Source organism: Aquarana catesbeiana, linkage group LG03 (assembly GCF_042186555.1).
Source record: "Aquarana catesbeiana isolate 2022-GZ linkage group LG03, ASM4218655v1, whole genome shotgun sequence".
NCBI lineage: Eukaryota > Metazoa > Chordata > Amphibia > Anura > Ranidae > Aquarana > Aquarana catesbeiana.
The window spans coordinates 415,975,487-415,990,443 of record NC_133326.1 but is presented as its reverse complement, the minus strand read 5'-3'; the positions used below and the strand labels follow the sequence as shown (position 1 = coordinate 415,990,443).

The window sequence follows — 14,957 nt, the reverse complement described above, 5'->3', positions numbered from 1 at the left end:
GGTCTACTCACCTCTGTTCTTGGTTCTGAAAAAGTCAGGGACTTGGAGGCCGGTAGTAGACCTCAGGGACCTCAACAGGTCCATCAAGAAGGAGCGATTCAGGATGGAGTGCCTCCAAACAATTCTGAAGGTCATTCAAACGGGAGACTGGCTACTGTCGGTGGACCTCAGGGATGCTTACTTCCACGTACCGTGGCCCCGTTCTACCAGAGGTTTCTTCAGTTAGCAGTAGGACAACTTCACTATCAGTTTGTATGCCTGCCCTTTGGACTGACCACATCCCTCAGGGTATTCACGAAGATCCTGGTGGCACACCTACGATTGCAGGGAATCCGTATACATCACTATTTGGATGACATTTTACTTCTAAGCCAAGACAAGGACATGCTCCTGACACACCGGGAGACGACCTTGTTGACATTGGAAAGTTTTGGTTGGCTGATTAATCAGGAAAAGAGTCACCTCCTGCTGACTCAATCTCTGGTGTACTTAGGTGCAAAGATAGATACTTGGACGGCATCAGTGGCATTACCCAGAGACAAGATGTCCTGTATCCTGAAAATGGTGTTGGAAGCCCAAAAGAAGCCGTACCTGCCAACAATAGACTGCATGCGACTTCTCGGTATAATGATCTCAACCACTCCGATGGTCAAATGGGCTCAATGGAATTTGCACCTATTCCAAATGGGTCTCCTAGATCAATGAAGATCGGGGGATTTTGGTCGTAAAATCCAGATAACAACTCAGATTAGGGTCAACTTGGACTGGTGGTCGAGACAGGGGAATCTTCTTCGGTGCCACTCCTTATTCACCACAAGGTGGCAAATAGTCCAGTTGGATGCCAGCGGAACGGGCTGGGGAGCTCTATACAAAGACCACTGGGCCCAAGGCCATTGGACTTTTCAGGCTGCCAATGTATTTTACAATATATTGGAATTGAGGGCAGCCTTCCAGGCCCTCCTGGTGTTCAAGAGTCAGATTCAAGGAGAGCCCATCCTTTTGAAGCTAGACAATGTGACGGCAGTGGCTTACATCCGCAGGCAGGGAGGCACTCGCAGCAGTGCTCTCCTGAGAGAGGTGACCCCGATCATGGATTGGGCTCAAACCAACTTACAGCAGTGTATGTGCCCAGTCATCTGAACACTCAAGCAGACTACCTGTCCAGAGCGGACTTGGACAACTATGAGTGGGCCCTGTCACCACAAATCTTTCGGAACCTGGTGGCATGGGCCTTCCTTCCGGAAGTGGATCTGTTTGCCTCTCCCACCAATACCAAACTAGCATGGTTATTTGCCAAGTCCAATCACCCACAAGCAATGGGGGTGGATGCCCTAAAAGCAGAATGGAGTTTCAGAATGGCATATGCCTTCCCTCTAATCCCGGTGATCCTCCTCTTTTTACGCAGTTTGTGGTAGGAGAAGGTGTCCATTCTGGCAGTAATACCAGACTGGATGAAGAGACCTTGGTATCCTCTGCTCCTCTCTTTGAGCATCAGGGAACCACACCCTCTACCAGTAACGTCAGACCTGCTGAAGCAGGGGCCAATCTGCCCCCCGGCCCCAGAGAGCCTGAAATTGATAGCCTGGGTCTTCAGAGGCAAAGGCTAATCAGTCATTGTGTTGCTCAGCCAGAGTCACGAGTACCCTAATGAAAGCCAGGAAAGACAGTACCTACAATGCCTATACCACTATCAGGAACCATTAATCAGACCAAGAGAGAAGTAAAGTTAAATCACACTTGTTTATTAATAATAATAATAATAATAATAATAATAAGGTAAACAGAGTAAGCGTAGTCAAAACAAGCCAGAGTTCAGTAATCGGGTAGTCAGCCAAGCAAATGTCAGAGAGCCAGAGATAAATATAGTAGTACAGCAAGCAGGATTAGGAGCCAGAAGGAATGTCAGCCGAGCAAGTCTTCAACAGGAACGCAGGAGAAAGTTTCTGTGATGTTGACAAAGGCGAAGGCAGAGATCAAGTGAGCTGGACGACTTTAAGTAGGCAGGACTGACGAGCAGAATCAACAACAGCTGGGTAACTGTGGAGAGAGATGGGAGCTGGCAATTAGCTGACAGTTGAGCGGCCAGCTCGGAGAAGGAAGGGCTGAGCCCAGCCCTGACAACCAGAACTTGTAATAAGTTTGTGGAATTTGCATACAGACATAATTTTTTGCCAGAGTCACCAAGGGTCTGCCACATTCTGGAGTTCCTCCAGGCGGGATTGGAACTAGGCCTCTCCCTAAGCACTTTGAAGGCCCACAAGTCTGCTATCTCGGCTTTCACTGGTACCCAGTGGGCCATGGATAAGTTGGTGATCCGTTTCTTCAGAGCAGCCACCCGCTCAAGACTGCCGAAGTCTCTAAGATTTCCAAAGTGGGACTTGCCTCTAATCTTGGATTTCCTTTCATCAGACACCTTTGCTTCTCCTGTCTTTCTATAGCATCTCTCATTGAAGACGGCCTTTCTCGTGGCAATAACTTCAGCCAGAAGGGTATCCGAGATAGCAGCAATGGGGTTTAAAGAACCCTTCCTCTCTTTCTTCCCGGATAGAGTGGTGCTCAAGCCAATGCTGGGATTCGTCCCGAAGGTAGCCTCTAGTTTCCATATAACACAGCAAATCACACTCCCAATGTTTCTGGCAGAAAACTCTCAGAATTCAAATCCACTTGATGTGGGCCCTTCACTGAAAGCCTATGTGGATGGCTGAATTTAGAAAGTTGGACCATCTTTTCGTCATCCCGAATGGTGCTCGGAAGGGCCTGAGAGCTTCTGGTAGGGTGATAGCCTCATGGCTAGTCAAGACTATATCGTTGGCCTACAGAACTAAGGGTTTGCCTGTGCCTGAGGGGGTCACAGCACATTCCACTAGGGGAGTCTCTACCTCCTGGGCAGTGGCAGGACAAGTGTCCTTGGAGATGATCTGCAAGGCAGCCACATGGACGTCCATACATACCTTCATGGCACACTATTGCGTGGAGCCGGCGGCTCTGACTACCGTAGATTTTGGCAGGAGTTTTCTGGCTTCCACCTCCAATGTAGATTAAAAATTTTTCTCAAGCATTACCCTCCCGTGTGTCGCTAGTTAATTCCCAGCTGTGCTGACATGAAGCCGTCAGGAAAACAGAAAATTGAACTCAAATACTTACAGTAATTTTCCTTTCCTGACGAGCTCCATGGCAGCACAACACCTGCCCAGTTATGTAGTACGAGTTACGGAACGCTGAGGCTGAGGTGAGCCAAAAATTTATAGTTAAGTCCTGATTACGTAGGGGGAGGGTGGGGCATCACCTGGCTGTGCTGCCATGGGGCTCGTCAGGAAAGGAAAACTACTGTAAGTATTTGAATTCAATTTTCCGTTTTATGGCTGTGAGTGGAACTTGTGTAAATACAAAATGCTTACTAAAAACGTGATTAATCAAAAAAATGCACATTTTTCTTATAACTGAATACATTTACAGTTATTAGTAATTATTTTATAGCAATATATTGATCTGTGGTTTTAATTCATCTTTTGTAGGGTGAGAGTGCATTTTCCTCATTAGGCAAAATTGTCCCTATTTGCCAAGGAAATTTTTTGCCTTCCTGTAGATTTGAACTGCTCACATGTACAAAATGGTACACTACTTCTACTTTTAATTTACTTGTTACATCAGAAAAATGTTGTTCCACCAGAGGTCCGAATCGCATGTTTGCCCAATGACCCAGATCCTTCACATCACAGCCCCCCTCTTATATCCTGTTCTTATATCAGTGTCCTCAGTCCACCCTGCATACCACACCCCCCCCTTTACATCATAGTCCTCCACTTAACAGCAGTGACTTTAGCCCCCTTCACAGCAGTGTCCTCAGCCCCGCTTCACAGTAGTGTTTTGAACCCCTTTCACATCACACCTCCTTCATTCACAGCAGTGTCCTTTGCCCCACTTCACATCACCCCCCACAGTAGTGTCCTCTGCTCTGCTCACATCAACCACCACAGTAGCATCCACCTTTGCCCCTATCCCCCACAGTAGTATCCTCTGCCCATCTTCACATCACCTCCCCCAACAGTAGAGTCTTCCTCTGCCCTCCAAAGTAGTGTCCCCTCTCGCTGTAGTGTTCTGTGACCCCCTTCACATCACCTCCCCCCACATAAATACTTTTAGCCCCCTTCACATCACCCCCCCATCCCCCACAGTAATGTTTTCTGCCTCTTTACACTCCCCCCCCCCCCCCCCACACACACACAGTAGAGCTCTCTGTACATTCACATCAAACATCCCCTGCTCCCCCATCCTGCAGAGCCATGTCCTCTGCCCTCTCACTCTGTGTACCTGTGTAAGGTAGCAGAGTGGAGAGCAGGAGGCAGGACAGATGGAGAGGCACAGTAATACTGGATGGAGGGCGCCAGAGTTAGCTTTGCATATTAACAAGCTGCTGATTGGTTTCTCGAACCACTCTGTTTCCTAGCAAACAATCACCTGCTGATATATTATGTATAGAGAAGGAAAGCATTTCACAAAGGAATTATGGTGTATACAGTGTTCAATTTATAAAACTACTTTTGTACTATTTAGAATAATTGATTTCAAAGACATATACTATTAACATATGTACAACATTTACCATGAAAATGCTAAAATGTTAATTATTTTGATGTGCTTCTTTCCCATTGAGATTTTAATGGTGTGTTTTATCATAGCTTATTCACTGGAGGGTCACAAACACCAGGAGGGCTATTAAACCTACCATCTAAGTCAGGTAAATATTTTCTTTTTTTAATTTTCTGTATTTATTTTAACTACAGTGAGGTTGTTTCTACCTACCAGAAGTACATCCAATCTGTTCCCACAATTCACAAATTCAGAATGATGAAATTATGATATTTTTATGTTTTTTGAAAAAAAAAAGTAGCCCCAAGCATATGACCAACAAATAAAAGCACTCACTTCTGTATTAACTCCAGCTTTTCAATGCTGTCATATGGAACACTACACTCTTTCTTTTATTATAGACAGCAAAAATGAAATCATCCCCAGAAAGCAGTCAGGAACTGAATGGTGCACCCTCTACATAATTCTGTCATATTATCTAATAAAGGTGTACCCTTTGCATATAATTACATGGCAGGCCGCAGGAAAAGAGGGGGGACCAGAGAGCGCCCCCCCCCCATGAACTGTACCAGGCCACATGCCCTCAACATGGGGAGGATGCTTTGGGGTCCCCCCAAAACACCTTGTCCCCATGTTGGTGGGGACAAGGGCCTCATCCCCACAACCCTTGCCCGGTGGTTGTGTGGGTCTGTGGGCGGGGGGCTTATCAGAATCTGGAAGCCCCCATTAACAAGGGGATCCCCAGATCCTGACCCCCCCATGTGAATGGGTATCGGGTACGTTGTACCCCTACACATTCACCAAAAAAAGTGTCAAAATGTTAAAAATAACAATAGACAATTTGGGACAAGTCCTTTATTAAAAAATTAAAACTGTCCTGCGATGTCCATTTATCTTCGATTACAGCGTCCGGCAACCCGATAAAAAAAAAAGGAACATCAGAGGGGGGCAGGGTCACCCGTTTACATTACCAGGTGGCCCCGCCCTCAGCTATATAAGAGATGTCATTGCAGAGAGCCTGCAGTCAGCGGAAGCCTCCCATGGAGGCGGAATTTTTTCCAATTTTTTTTTACTGGGTCATCAGACGCTGTGATTGAAGATGAATGGACATCGCGGGAAAGTTTTTTATTGTCCCAAATTGTCTGTCATTTTTAACGTTTTGAAACTTTTTTGGTGAATGAGTAGGGGTACAATGTAGGGATACCCATTCACATGGGGGGGTCGGGATCTGGGGGTCCTCTTGTTAAAGGGGGCGTCCTGATTCTGATAAGCTCTCTGCCCACAGACCCCACAACCACTGGGCAAGGGTTGTGGGGATGAGGCCCTTGTCCCCATCAACATGGGGACAAGGTGCTTTGGGGGGACCCCAAAGCATCCTCCCCGTGTTGAGGGCATATAGCCTGGTAAGGTTCAGGGAGGTGCTCTCTCGTCCCCCCCTCTTTTCCTGCAGCCTGCCAGGTTGCGTGCTCGGATAAGGGTCTGGTATGGATTTTGGGGGGAACCTACGTCCTTTTTTTAACATTTTGGTGCTGGGTTCCCCTTAATATCCACATTAGACCTGAAGGGCCTGGTATGGATTTTGGGGGGACCCTCACGCAATTTTTTTTAATATGGGTGCGGGGTTCCCCTTAATATCCATACCAGACTCAAAGGGCCTGGTAATGGACTGGGGGGGGGATCCATGCCGTTTTTTTCAATGATTTTTATCTATATTGCAGGGACCCGACAATACATTACAGCCGCGAGTAGTTTTAAATGACATTTTTTCCTTTAGAAATGTAATTTTGCTGCGGTAATGTTATAAACATGGGAAGGATGCTCTACTTTACAGGCATACTAAGGACACCCCAGGCACAATATTTAAAGGAATATTTCATTTTTATTGTTTCACTTAACCTCCCTGGCGGTATGATTATTTCAGATTTTAGGTGCTGAAAGCGGTACAATTATTTTGCACAGAAATATGGCGTTTCATATTGTAGGCCTGTAATTCTTAGGAATAGTTCACTTAAATCTGTCCAAACAAGAGTCTAGTAGACATCCCGGGTATGATAAAGTTTGAAAAACGAAATAAAAAATTATAATATAATAAATAACTATAAATAATTAAAACACATAATAATATAATAATAATAAAAATTATATAATAATGTAATCAAATCAAAAACACTGAAATTTGCACAGTTGCAGAATTTTAGCTTTTATTACTTTTAGTGTTTGATGACGGATCTCCCCACAAATCACTATCGCTCAATTCTGCAAGTGATTATAATTTATTATCGCTTTTTTCTAGCTGGTCTAAAACCACTTTTGATGTAAAGAGACAGTTTTGGTTGCTATGGACAATCTCCAGTTTCCTGGCAGAAAGAACAGTTTTATATATATAAAACTGCATGCAGGACACTGGGCAGACCACTAGGGACAAAGGGGATGTGTAGTTATTTGATACAGTACTGTAATCTGTAAGATTACAGTATGCTGTATCTATACTATGTGTTTCACTTTTGAATTTACCGCCGAACTCCGTCCCCGTGCGTCGCAACGCTCGCAGGGAACGGAGCTCGGCACTGTGAATCGAGCGAGACACAGCGGCTCGCCGATCACAGCGGGGAGACATCGCAGGAACCAGGGGACAAGGTAAGTAATCTCTTCCTGGATCCTGCGATGCAAGCCCGAGTCTGGCTCGGGGATACCGCTTTTGGTATGTAAAATCCACCCCGAGCCAGACTCGGGAATACCGCCAGGGGGGTTAAAGCATTATTGAAATCACTGCTCCCGGAAAAACAGCCATTTTTAAAACTTTTTTTGCATTGATACATGTCCCCTGGAGTAGGAACCGGGTCCCCAAACACTTTTTATGGCAATAACTTGCATATAAGCCTTTAAAATTAGCACTTTTGATTTTTCATGTTCGTGTCCCATAGACCTTAATGGCATTCGCGTGTTCGTATAAATTTTTTGCCTGTTTGCAAGTTCTGGTTTGAACCGAACCGGGGGGGGGGGGTTTGGCTCATCCCTAGTGTACACAGTATCTAATAGAGTGTGTACAGTTTCTACTACACTTCTGGTGGTGTAGATAGTATAAAATACAGTGCAGCCATTGTACGGTTTCTAATACAGTGCAGGTGGTGTACACAGTATCTAATACAGTGTGTACAGTTTCTAGTACACTTCTGGTGGTGTACACAATATCTAATACAGTGTGTACAGTTTCTACTACACTTCTGGTGGTGTACACAATACAGTGCAGCTGTAGTACAGTTTCTAATACAGTGCAGGCGGTGTACACATTATCTAATACAGTGTGTACAGTTTCTACTACACTTCTGGTCATGTCCACACTACACAATTCAGTGCAGCTGTAGTACAATTTCTAATACAGTGCAGGCGGTGTACATAGTATCTAATACAGTGTACAGTTTCTACTACACTTCTGGTGGTATACACAGTACAGAATACAGTGCAACCTTAGTACAGTTTCTAATACAGTGCAGGCAGTGTACACAGTATCTAATACAGTGTGTACAGTTTCTACTACACTTCTGGTGGTGTACACAATACAGTGCAGCTGTAGTACAGTTTCTAATACAGTGCAGGCGGTGTACACATTATCTAATACAGTGTGTACAGTTTCTGCTGCACTTCTGGTCATGTCCACACTACACAATACAGTGCAGCTGTAGTACAGTTTCTAATACAGTGCAGGCGGTGTACACAGTATCTAATACAGTGTACAGTGTCTACTACACTTCTGGTGGTATACACAGTACACAATACAGTGCAGACGTAGTACAGTTTCTAATACAGTGCAGGCGGTGTACACAGTATCTAATACAGTGTGTACTGTTTCTACTACACTTCTGGTGGTGTACGCAGTATACAATACAGTGCAGCTGTAAGTGCAGCAGTAGTACAGTTTCTACAAATTTTCTGGTGGTGTACACAGTATCTAATACAGTGTGTACAGTTTCAACTACATTTCTGGTGGTGTACACAGTACACAATACAGTGCAGCCGTAGTACAGTTTCTACTACTTTTCTGGTGGTGTACACAGTACACAATACAGTGCAGCTGTAAGTTCAGCAGTAGTACAGCTTCTACTTCTTTTCTGGTGGTGTACACAGTATCTAATACAGTGTGCACTGTTTCTACTACACTTCTGGTGGTGTACACAATATAAAATACAGTGCAGCCATTGTACAGTTTCTAATGCAGTGCAGGCCATGTACACAGTATCTAATACAGTGTGTACAGTTTCTAATACACTTCAGGTGGTGTACACAGTATCTAATACAGTGTAGTGTGGTGTTACAAAACAAAAAATACATCATGTCTGGAAGGCCACCAAGGAGAGGCAGACACTCACAGGCCACTTAAAGAGGGCAAGCAGCCTCTGTGTCTTCAGTCAACAGTGATGGTTGTGGACATGCAGCATCCTCTGCAGGTGGCCGTGGGGCATGCTTGTCCTTTGTTTCTGCTGTTGGCTGTGTTATTGAGCCACGACATGCAGAAGAGTTGTTGGAGTGGATAACAAAGCTGTCCTTATCCTCCTCATCCTCTGTCACCCATGCTAAGAGTAGTTTGCCTTCCAACGCAGCTGCCAAAGCAGCCTATTCCACCGTCTCCTTGTCAACAGTCACTCCTTCTGTAGCCCCACCATCATGCACGGAGGAGTCCCCAGAATTATTCGACCACACTGTTGGGTACATACTGCTGGAGGATGCGCAGTGATTTGAAGGCTCCGATGTTGGTTGCCAGGTTGAGGAAGGAAGTAATGTGAGCCTAGAGAGGGGGTTGCCACAGAAGGACAAGAAACTGGCAGTCATGTTCCCCCAGCTGCAGCATACTGCCAAGTTTGCTCCAGTGACTAGGAGGAAGGGGATGATGAGGTCACTGACTGTACTTGGGTGCCTGAGAGAAGAGAGGAGGAGGAGGCACAACGCCAATAAGGTAGGATATCCTCTAGGAGACAGCTTAAGGTCAGCCACCCTATTGCATCGAACCGTATAGCTCTACAGGTGCTGGGAGCTGCTGACTCCACGCTGTTAAATGTTCCTTGGTGTGGGCCTTTTTCGACATGTGTGCAGCAGATTGCACCATTGCTGTTTGCAACCTATGTCTGAAGCAGATCAAGCGTGGCCAGAACAGCACCTGCTTGGGCACCACATGCTTGATCAGAAATATGAGGACCTGCTATTCGTTGGCAACAGCACTTGAAAAACCCACATCATAGAAAAATGCGGACTTCTTCTTGCTCCTCATCTGGGATCACCAACCCTACTATACCTCCAGTCCTCCCAAAAACTTGCACTGAAAGGAATGAAGGTATAGCTATAGGTGTTCCAAGTACTTGCAGCCAATCTGCTAGCAGTACACCACCATCTGATTTTAGCAGACAAATTTCCCTACCACAGTTGCTGAACCATAAAAAGATATTTGGTCCCAGCCATCTACATGCTCAGCATCTAAATGCTAGCTTGGCCAAATTGCTAGCACTGCAACTGCTGCTTTTTCAGCCGGTAGACTCTGCCCCCTTTCATGAATTTGTGGAATGTGTTGTACCTCAGTGGCAGGTTCCAAAATGCCATTTCCTTTCACAGAAGGCTTTTCCGGCTCTGTACCGGCATGTGGAAGACAATATTTTGGCCTTGTTGGACAGGGAGGTCAGCAGTAAGGTTCATATTACCTCTGACTCATGGCCCAGCAGGCATGGGCAGGGACTTTACCTTTCCTTCACGGTGCACTGGGTAACTCTGCTGGCAGCTGAGAAGGATGCAGAACAGGGTTCAGTGTTGTTGGAGGTTGTTCTGGCACCACACCTCCAAAATGCTAGTGGTGATTCTGCCACAGCTCTCTCCTCCACCCCTCCTCCTCTTCTTCTTCTTCCTCTATGACCTCTTCTGCAGATTTGTCCTCTGAACCAGCGGTGCTCTGTAAGCCTTCAAGGGGCTACAAGATGCCATGCAGTGTTTGAGTTGGTCTGCCTAGGGGACAGGAGCCACACTGGGGCAGGGATTCTGTCAGCTCTGCAGGGGCAGGCTCAGAGGTGGTTGACGCCACACCAGCTTCAGCCAGGAATGGTTGTATGCGACAATGGCACCAACTGTCTTGGATAAACCCACTATACTCTTGCGCTAATAAGTGCCCATTTAAGTCTAATGGTATAATGCAGGTTAAAATAACCCATGTCTCCCCCTTTCCCCAGTAAACAGACATTACCATGTTCTTACGTCCTCATCTCAGCATCACTGCCGCCGAGCAGTTCACTGGTTCTTTTATTCACACACAAACAGGAAGCCACAAACTGGAAGGCTTGGCTCCAACAGCCAATCACCTCCTACACAGGATGTGACCTCACAGGATATGACCAAATAAGGATGTAACAACACAGGATGTGAATGTCAACACAGGAAAAATGAATTTATACAACAACCAATACAAAACAATGACTAGGGGAGTCTTATGGGCATGTCTGGGCGGGGGCAGTGCATACAATCTTCAGCCCCCTGTCTCTGTATCACAGGAAGCCAGAGATCATGAACACTTCTCCCAACCACAACCATGCAAAGAATACCGTTCTTATCATTTGTTTGTGAATAAGGATGTGCTCGGGCGTGTTCGCACACTCCACGTGCAGAGCCCGCCAGGAAGTCGGCATGGCGCTGCGCTAATCACAGGCAGTGTGACATTTTCCCGATGTGCTGCTGCAGAGATCAGGAAATGTCTCACTGCCTGTGATTAGCACAGCACCGTGCCAACTTCCTGGCGGGCTCTGCACATGGAGTGTGCGAACACGCCCGAGCCCATCCTTATTCGTGAATCCTTATTCTGCGTTGTTCAGAGAACAATGCATACCTGGACTATACTACTGTCTCTGTGGATGAGAGATTATCTGTAGGTGTATGCTCATGTCACCACAAACATGTTGATCAGGCATACAGGGGTGACACGAGCGCACACCCGCTAGCCCAATAATGTCTTTGCAGAGCGAACACATCCCCCCAGACGACCATTCTGTGCATCGCACAGAGGCCCCTCGCTGGCGGACATGCCCCCACTCCGCAAACACCTCTCTACATCCCCAAGGAGCTTTCCACTACCAAGCGGATCTCAACCGGCATCAGTCTGCCCCAGTCAGCTCTTTAGAGCGGGTTGTGGGAGTACTAACAATGAGAGACACTTTGACAATACATATTAAAATACATCTTCATAAAATTTCCACAACACAACCTTCTCTCCACCCTCCGACAGGGACACTTGATCCATGTTCCATGTTTGGCACACGTCCTGAATTTTGTGGTGCAGCGGTTCTTGAGCGGGTACCCAGGCTTACAGGATCTCTTGAGACAGGCCAGAAAAGTCGGTGGTCATTTGCACCAGTCATACAATGCCAGTGCTCTGCTGGCTGACTTTCAAAGGGAATGCAACCTGCCCACAAACCGCCTCATTTGTTACATGCCCACCAGGTGGAACTCAATGTTGGCAATGCTGCAGCGGCTGCACACACAGCAGAGGGTCATCAATGAGTACCTGTGCGAGTATGGCACCAGGACAGGGTCAGGGGAGCTAGGCTTTTTTTTCACCACGTCAGTGTCTATTGATCAAGGATGCATTCACTGTCCTATCACCATTTGAGGAGGCCACAAAGATGGTGAGCAGTGACAATGCATGCATCAGTGACACTGTCCCTCTAGTCTTCCTGCTGGAGCACACGCTTTGTGGAATTATGGACAGGGCACTTGATGCAGAACAGCGGGAGGAAGAGGAGGACTTCCTTTCCTCATGAGGGGCCCTTTATCCAGATAGCATTCCTGCAGGCCCACCAAACAAACACACTACCAAGCGGATCTCAACCAGCATCAGTCTGCCCCAGTCAGCTCTTTAGAGGGGGATGCGGAAGTACTAACACTGGGAGACACTTTGACAATACATATTAAAATACATCTTCATAAAATTTCCACAACACAACCTTCTCTCCGCCCTCCGACAGGGACACTTGACCCATGTTCCATGTTTGGCATACGTCCTGAAATTCGTGGTGCAGCGGTTCTTGAGCAGGTACCCAGGCTTACAGGATCTCCTGAGGCAGGCCAGAAAAGTCGGTGGTCATTTGTGCCGGTCATACAATGCCAGTGCTCGGCTGGCTGACATTCAAAGGGAATGCAACCTGCCCACAAACCGCCTCATTTGTGACATGCCCACCAGGGGAAACTCAATTTTGGCAATGCTGCAGCGGCTGCACACACAGCAGAGGGTCATCAATGAGTACCTGTGTGAGTATGGCATCAGGACAGGGTCAGGGGAGCTAGGCTTTTTTTCACCACGCCAGTGTCTACTGATCAAGGATGCATTCACTGTCCTGTCACCATTTGAGGAGGCCACAAAGATGGTGAGCAACGACAATGCATACATCAGTGACGCTGTCTCTCTAGTCTTCCTGCTGGAGCACACGCTTTGTGGAATCATGGACAGGGCACTTGAGGCAGAACAGTGGGAGGAAGAGGAGGACTTCCTTTCCTCATAAGGGGCCCTTTATCCAGATAGCATTCCTGCAGGCTCACCAAACACACAGGAAGAAGAGGAGGAGGAGGAGTAGGAGGAGGATTGTGTCAGCATGGATGTAGAGAATAACACTCGGCAGCAGTCTGCAAAGGATGGTTTTCAGTCCCCAGAAACCCAAGGAGTTGTACGTGGCTGGGAAGAGGTAGTTATGGATCATGTGATCCTTGATGACACAGAGGACTCAGAATCGAATGCCTCTGCAAACTTACGCTGCATGGCCTCCCTGATTCTGCAAAAGGCCTCCCTGAAGCCTGCAAAAGGTCCCTAGGATTCGTGGTATCAAGGAGAGGGCTCATTACTGGCTGGCAACCCTTCTTGATCCACGTTACAAGGGCAAGGTTGCAGAATTCATCCTGCCTTCGCAGAGGGAGCAGAGGATGAAACATCTTCAGGAGGCCTTGAAGAAAGGTTTGTGCAACGCATTTCCAGTCCCTGGGAGGTTACCATTTCCTGGTCCTGGACAACGTGTTGCTGAGGCTTCGTTCAATCAGAGGAAGAGCGGTGGAGAAGGTGGCCGGCTGACCGATGCCTTTAAACATTTTTCAGTCCTCAGCGCCAAGGTCTGATCGGTTCAAGCAACCTTCGCCAGCGTCTGCATTACATGGTGCAGGAATATGCATTTAGCTGTCCTGTCCTGCATCTCTGGGTGTAAGCAATCTGATCCTGGTGATTTAATCAAGTTTTTCCAAGTCTTTTTAGAGCACTGGATTTTGTTAGCCACAAGGGTACATGCTGTGCACTGTGTTATACCACTCCTTTTCCTTTTTAAAAACGAAGAAGAATGTATTTAATACAGTTGCCTTCTCCTTGTTACTTGTAACCAACTTCCCCTAAATATAAATATAAGTCAATATGCTCTGACCTTGGCTTTTTATTATTTGGGAGGATTTTTTTACTCTCCTCCACTATGTGTATCTCAAGGTCAACTGGCAAAGATCTGCCCTGATCGCACTCTTATGCCCTGTACACAGGAGCGGAAATTCCACCAGCAAAAGTCCGATGAGAGCTTTTGGTCGGAAATTGCGTGTATACTCTATTAGACTTTTGCTGGCGGAATTCCAGCCAGCAAAAGATTGAGAGCATGTTCTCTATTTTTCGGTCGGAAAAAAATTCTGATCGTCTGTACCAATTGCGACGCACAAAATTCCTACGCATGCTCGGAAACAATTCGACGCATGCTCGGAAGCATTGAACTTCATTTTCTGGGCTTGTCGTAGTGTTGTATGTCACCGCATTCTTGAAGGTCAAAAGTTCAGAGACCTTTTGTGTGACCGTGTGTATGCAAGCCAAGCTTGAGCGGAATTCCATTGGATAAACCATCCAAGATTTTACTGACGGAAATTCTGCTCGTGTGTACGGGGCATTACATTTCTTATTGCATTCTTTGTAGTGTTGGAATCCCCACGGTGACCCTTTGGCTTTATATTTTTTAAAGGAGAGTTTTTTCCTTATTAATATGCCCCTTTAGTCTAGAATTCAGCCACCTAGTTTTGTTTTAACTTTAGTTATTTTATATTTGTTGCCAATTGGAATGCACTTGTCAATGCCATTATTTAATACGGCACTGACATTTTTCCTCAGTGTTGGTTGCTTCTAGAATTTGATCCCATTCAATATTAGGTAGTATGGAGCACAGTTTAGTAAAGTTTGCTCTTTTGAAATTTAGTGTTCTTGTACTACCCTTGTGTCTCCTTTTCCTATGATTTACATGAATTATTCTGTGATCGCTATTTCCTAAGTTATTCCTTGGCTCCACATCTGCAATCAGATTTGCATTGTTGGTAGGTCTAGCAGAGCATTATTT

The 14,957-nt window shown here is 46.3% G+C and overlaps 1 protein-coding gene across 2 annotated transcripts in view; it reads left to right on the top strand.

Moving 5' to 3' along the window:
* Positions 1-14,957, top strand: part of LCP2 (lymphocyte cytosolic protein 2) — a 460,964-nt gene that overhangs the window by 390,181 nt on the left and 55,826 nt on the right. For both annotated transcript variants that reach the window (XM_073620738.1, XM_073620739.1), the window contains one exon: positions 4,680-4,738. In XM_073620738.1, coding sequence (XP_073476839.1) covers positions 4,680-4,738 — 59 coding nt within the window. The remainder of the gene's footprint in view (positions 1-4,679; positions 4,739-14,957) is intronic.